The sequence below is a fragment of the Phodopus roborovskii genome, unplaced genomic scaffold (assembly GCF_943737965.1).
Source record: "Phodopus roborovskii unplaced genomic scaffold, PHOROB, whole genome shotgun sequence".
Classification (NCBI taxonomy): domain Eukaryota; kingdom Metazoa; phylum Chordata; class Mammalia; order Rodentia; family Cricetidae; genus Phodopus; species Phodopus roborovskii.
In genome coordinates this window covers 4,481,729-4,487,728 of record NW_026126619.1, presented here as the reverse complement: position 1 = coordinate 4,487,728, position 6,000 = coordinate 4,481,729, and the positions used below count along the sequence as shown (strand labels likewise).

The following is a 6,000-nucleotide window of genomic DNA, read 5'->3' as shown; positions in this document are numbered from 1 at the left end:
TTATGTCACCGCACTAATTAAATGCCATCTGGGTGGCTCCTCCGGGTTTTTGAGCCGGTCACCCAGTACAGATCAGTCAGAGGGCCAAGGAGGAGAACATGATGATGGACCTTTTTGAAACTGGCTCCTATTTCTTCTACTTAGATGGAGAAAATGTAACTCTGCAGCCATTAGAAGTGGCAGAGGGCTCTCCTTTGTATCCAGGGAGTGATGGTACCCTGTCCCCTTGCCAGGACCCAATGCCCCAGGAAGCCGGGAGCGACAGCAGTGGAGAGGAACATGTACTGGCACCTCCCGGCCTGCAGCCTCCCCACTGCCCTGGCCAGTGTCTGATCTGGGCTTGCAAGACTTGCAAGAGAAAATCTGCCCCCACAGATCGGCGGAAAGCTGCTACCCTGCGCGAAAGGAGGAGGCTGAAGAAAATCAACGAGGCCTTTGAGGCCCTGAAGCGTCGGACTGTGGCCAACCCCAACCAGAGGCTGCCCAAGGTGGAGATTCTGCGGAGTGCCATCAGCTACATTGAGCGTCTGCAAGACTTGCTGCACCGGCTGGATCAGCAAGAGAAGATGCAGGAGCTGGGCGTGGACCCCTACAGCTACAGACCCAAGCAAGAAATTGTAAGCCCAGATGCTGCCAGGGCAGGGAAGTGCAAAGACTGATTAAAAACCTTCCTGAAGCCATAACCTCCACCTCCTTGGTGCCCCCCCCAGCCCCGTCCCGCCCCACAACTCCCTCTCTAATGACCCAAGAAGACCGAGCCCCTGCCCTAAGCAGGAAATGCGGCTGGGCTTAAGGAAGCAGGGGAGACACCCCCAAGACTCCCCCTCCCCTGTCCCGGAATTTGTTTCTTTCCTAATCTGTTGCTTTGGTTTTCCTTCCAGCTTGAGGGTGCGGATTTCCTGCGCACCTGCAGCCCCCAATGGCCAAGTGTTTCGGATCATTCCAGGGGTCTCGTGATAACTGCTAAGGAAGGTAATGTAAAGTAAAGGGCACTGGACTTAGCATCCGGCTTGGCTCAGCACTGGGATGCTCTAGCAGAACACAAGGTGCTCAACAGTCTAGTCAAAGTCTAGTGCTTTTTTTTCCTTCCTTCCTTCCTTCCTTCCTTCCTTCCTTCCTTCCTTCCTTTCTTCCTCCCTCCCTCCCTCTTTTACTTCCTCCCTCCTTTACTTCCTCCCTCCCCCTCCATTCCTCCCTATGTTCTCTCTCTCTCTCTCTCTCTCTCTCTCTCTCTCTCTCTCTCTCTCTCTCTCTCTCTCTCTCTCTCTCTGCCCCCTGCATAGCTTTGGTGGCCTTTTGCTCCTGGGACACAGCTGCTGGCGGCTGCTATATGCACTGTGTGTGTTTGTTTCCCTGTGCTTAGGAGGAGCAAGCGCAAGCGTGGACGACGCTTCAGCCACCAGCAGTCTTCAGTGCCTCTCTTCCATCGTGGACAGTATTTCCTCAGAGGAGCGCAAACTCCCCAGCGTGGAGGAGGTTGTGGAGAAGTAACTCAACAAGTATTTGGGACATTCTTCACTCAACAGGAAGACCCCTTATGGCCTAATCGTTTAGGTTAGGGCGCACAGACACCAGAGTTTATGAAAGGCAAGAGGCGCCTCAAGTCAAAGTCCTTTGCCCTTGGGCTTTAAATATGATTACTATTATATGATTGTTATTTGGAACCACTAGTGGCTTAGTTCTGGAACGCTAATTTTGGTTTTAGTTTGGTTGCTTTTTATAACGTATTAACTTTTATTATGGTCACGTTGACCCTTTTGTGTCAGTTGCGAACGAATTTCATTCCTGTCTAAATCCAAGCGTGAAGGGTGAATCCGAATGGTGTTTAATGTACTTTTGTAAATAGTCTTAGTGTTTTCATTTTTATGTAAACTTAAAGAATATATTTTAAATGTGGAATTATGCATTGTATATAAAAATGTGTGAAGATCCTGGTATTGTAATATTAAAATATTAATAAGTTTCTATATGTACAAGATGGCCTTAATTTGATTTAACTGGAGAAAAACCATGAGGGCATGTATATGAAACTAGAGAATAGACATTTTAATTTAGATACCACATACACCCATTTATTTGGGCCTCTTTTCTCAGCCTAATTTAAAGAGGAGAAATGAATTTTAGGGCTGTAGATTCAATTAAACTGGGCATGTTAATATTCCACATAGATCTGGTAGTTGCTGTTAATAGAAGGAAGTATCCAGAAAGTAGCCTACCCTCTCTTTCTTTTTTCCTTTTTTGTTTTCTTTCTTTCTTTCTTTTTCTTTCTTTTTTTTTTTTTCTCTTCTTATTATTCTATAGTTGGCAATATGGGTGGAATTTACTTACTCTGAATTTTAATTTCAAATATACTAAAATTCCTTCTTTCATTTCCCTAGAAGATGTTCAATTAATTTAGCCCAAATTGTTTTTTCTTTTCCCCATGTCTTGGCATTCTACACTGTTTCCAAGTGTAAATCTGAAGTTCCCAGGGCCTAAGGCCTGATAGCCAGTTTTCTTGAACTAGACCAGCCCCCAGCAGGCTGGAATATCTTCAAGTGCTCTTTGGTTTGAGTTTATTTTCCAAACAGAAAGATAAAAGAAAGGAGCAATCTGTCTCTTGAAGAGGGGTGGGTGTATTTGAAGGAGGGTGGAGATTGCTCCAAGAGATGGAAGGGTTAACCTGTTGGGAGCAAAAGATAACAACAACACACATGAAACCTCTTAGCTGAACCAAACAGCAAAGCCCCAGAGACCCAGAAGCCCCAGGAGCTCCACTCCGTGAAGATTTTACAACGTGTGCCAGCAGTGTCTGTTTATCCTGTAATCTCAGGAAAAAACGACCACCAAGAAACACAGTGGGAAATAAAGAGAAAAGCATGCAATTTCTGCTAAGCCGTGCCTGTCTAGCATTCCGTAAAATGGTCCCTCTGCCACTGACCACACCTCTTATCTTCTACCATTCCCTTAACCCCATAGCCACTCCATAGCTCAGAAGCAAAAATCAAACTGAATCAAGTATTTCCCAGCCCAATTCCTGTGAAGATGTTCCAAAGAATGCCAGAGACAAGGAACGCACCCTGCAGATGGGCAGCTCGATTTTTATAATCCTTCCTGGTGCTAGTATATGTTGAGAATCCCTTATCCAAAAAGGTTTGGGACTGAAAATACTTCCATTTTCAAGATTTTCTGGGCTTTGTGATATTTGCATAATGTTAAGTTTTTCTAAACCAGAAATCCAACTAAAACCTGAAAGTTTTTGAGTATAATTGTCAACAGAAAAAAAAAAAAAAAAAAAAAAAAAAGGATTTTAGAGCATTTTAGATTTGGGGTCTCGTATACTTTTCTGTAACTGATTTTCTGATCATATGAAATGAAGTGGAGGCTCTTCTAAAATAGTTCAAAATTCAGAAAATTCGGCTGAGGCAGCTGATGTTGGCATAAAATTCCTTTTAAAGGTCTGAGAGAAGCAGGTGGCCATGCTGCATAATGAACTACCTAATCCCTGTGAGGACTCTTTGGACTCTCTGTAAACTAAATCCAGGCTATTCCTGTACAACCTGAGCCAATGCCGCTCCTTTGGAGTCCCCATCCCTGTTTGGAAGACAATACCAGGGAGGATATTCCCTGCCCCATGGGCTTGTGAAAATTCACAAAGACAGCACACGCTAAGTGTTGAATCAAGAAGACACATACACGCCTATAGAAGCCTGTTCTTTTTATTTTGTATTAGTACATCTCAATGGCCATCAAGAGGTCTGTCACCCAAAGCCTAGTCTAGTGTCTTACCTTTGCTGACTTTGGCTGGGGAGAGTAACCTTGAGCAAGATCAGCCATCCTTAGTTATTGTTTTAATGTAATCCAACTACAACCAGTGAGAACTGCTTTTATTACTTTACTGCTATTTCAGGAATAGAAACTTTTCTCATCTGTTGAGTATAAAGTGAGGACTCAAAGGCAGGGAAATATTAATGGCTGAAAAATTATGCCTTGAACTACTTCGTTCCCAGAATAAAGCCTTGAAAAACAAGTAAGAACATCTATGGTCTGTACAATTATTTGCATCTCTTTGACAATTGTTTCTGTAACCTTCTATCTGAAAGAGCAGCTAGCTAGCAAACTCCAAATTATAGCATAACTTTCAAAGATAAATGCCAAAGCATTTACTAGTCAAACTTCCTGACCAAAGTAAGTGTGACTGCCTCTGAGTGGTCTCTATCCTTACTAATCATACATATATCTATGAATATTTTTGACAAAGAAAGGATTTGCTCTATACTGTACTTTTATACAAAAACCTTCAAAAACTAAATTATTTGTGCAATTGGCATATCATCACTGATTAGGAGAATATATTTACCTTAGAATTACGCATTTCTGATAAGATTTGTATTATGAACTATTCTACAGCAGAATGCTTTTATCAAACTCACAGTCTTTTGTCGTTGGTGGATTTTATTCAGTCTTTGCAAACCAAATCCTCTCTCTCTTTCTTTCTCTCTGAGCTGGTAACTTGAGAAACTGTTTAGAGTGAGGTTGCCTATAGAAGCCTGTTCTTTAAATAGAGAAAATATTTTCCAAAAGGGTTCATGTGACCTTCAGTGCTGTAGATGACATGTTAGGCTCTCCAATGAAATCCTTGGTGCATTTGTGATTAAACTGTTTTTGTTTGATATTAATGATGATAATCTTTAACCGAGTCCAAACCCAAAATAAACAAGGCTATGGAAGCAGAAAATTAAGACATAATAACTTGGTGAAGATAAGAACTTTGGGATTGTACCTAAATCTCTTCCCAGAGATTCATATAATGTCAAATATTAAATAATGAGTGGTTTTCTGTTATGCTATTACTGAAATAATTCATAGATATCAAATGGCAATAAGCTCTTTCAAGCTAGCTTACATCATCCTACCAGGATCATGGAATTCAAAGTCTCAACATTAGAGAAATTCGCTTATGTCAAATGATATTAATTTTCTGTCCAACTCTTTCATAAGTTTTTTTTTTTTTTTTTGTGGGGAGGAAAGAAATTTGGGGCTCTTAACAACTATTAAGAAGGCAGGAAAATAAGGACACTGAAAGTCACTTTCAAAATTATAAGGACATTTCTTTACCATTCATAGTTTCCCATTGGAAATGTCCCATTTCTTAATGTAGAGACCCTTGCTTTGGTAACCCCACATATTAGTTACAAAGTGCTTGATTTTAAATAATGTATATCTCATCGTCTGATCATTAGTAAACAAGAAATAGCATTGCATTTCCTTTTGCAGAATTTTCCATTCAGTTCCAAAACCTAATCAACTCTTTCCAAAACGATCTTTGGTGCTAGAAGATTATGTCTGCAAAAATAAAGTGTTTTGCAAGCTTAGTTCTTAGTCATTCTGTGGGGTGAAATGTCCCTGCCATGTGCGGGGCAACAAACTTAGTGGTGAGGGTTAGGCTACTCTCCCTCTCAAGGCTGCTAAATGCCCGTATATAGTCCTTTGATCTCTCCTGGAAGTCTTCGAATTCAAGCAGAGGCCAATGTCTTCCTCAGCTGTCTTGTCCACACATTCTTCTTGCAACTCTGGCAGGTACTGATGTGTTTACATAGGTGTGCCCAGCTCCCAGAGCTGATAACTACTTAAAATTGTTAAAATGGTTTAGCACATTTGGGAAGTCATCTACAGCAAGCAAGAGCAGAGTTCTGCACGTAGGGGCAGAAGTGAAGAAAAAGGCACTGTGTGTGTGTGTGTGTGTGTGTGTGCGCGCGCGCGCATGCGCGCGCGCATACATGTATATTACATGTATAGGTATGTCTTCGTGTTTCTGTGCTCTATATAAACCAATTATACATTTCCTATAGGTCTCAGTTAAATTTCTCTGACTTTGTTTTGTTTTGTCTTTTGGTGTAAGATTCACCCAAATCCCACACTTCCCCACATTATTTGATATGGAAAAGAACAGTCAGATCTTCTGTGTGGGCAAGGAGCCTTTCTCATCTCTCAGGGGTGGGCTTTCTTCTCCTCCTCCTC

At 41.8% G+C, this 6,000-nt stretch overlaps 1 protein-coding gene across 1 annotated transcript; it reads left to right on the top strand.

Moving 5' to 3' along the window:
• Positions 1-1,491, top strand: Myf6 (myogenic factor 6). The gene is made up of 3 exons (XM_051206390.1): positions 1-617; positions 882-972; positions 1,364-1,491. The coding sequence occupies exons 1-3, from the start codon at positions 99-101 to the stop codon at positions 1,489-1,491; spliced, it is 738 nt and encodes a 245-aa protein (XP_051062347.1). The 5' UTR covers positions 1-98.
• Positions 1,492-6,000: the final 4,509 nt, after the last annotated feature.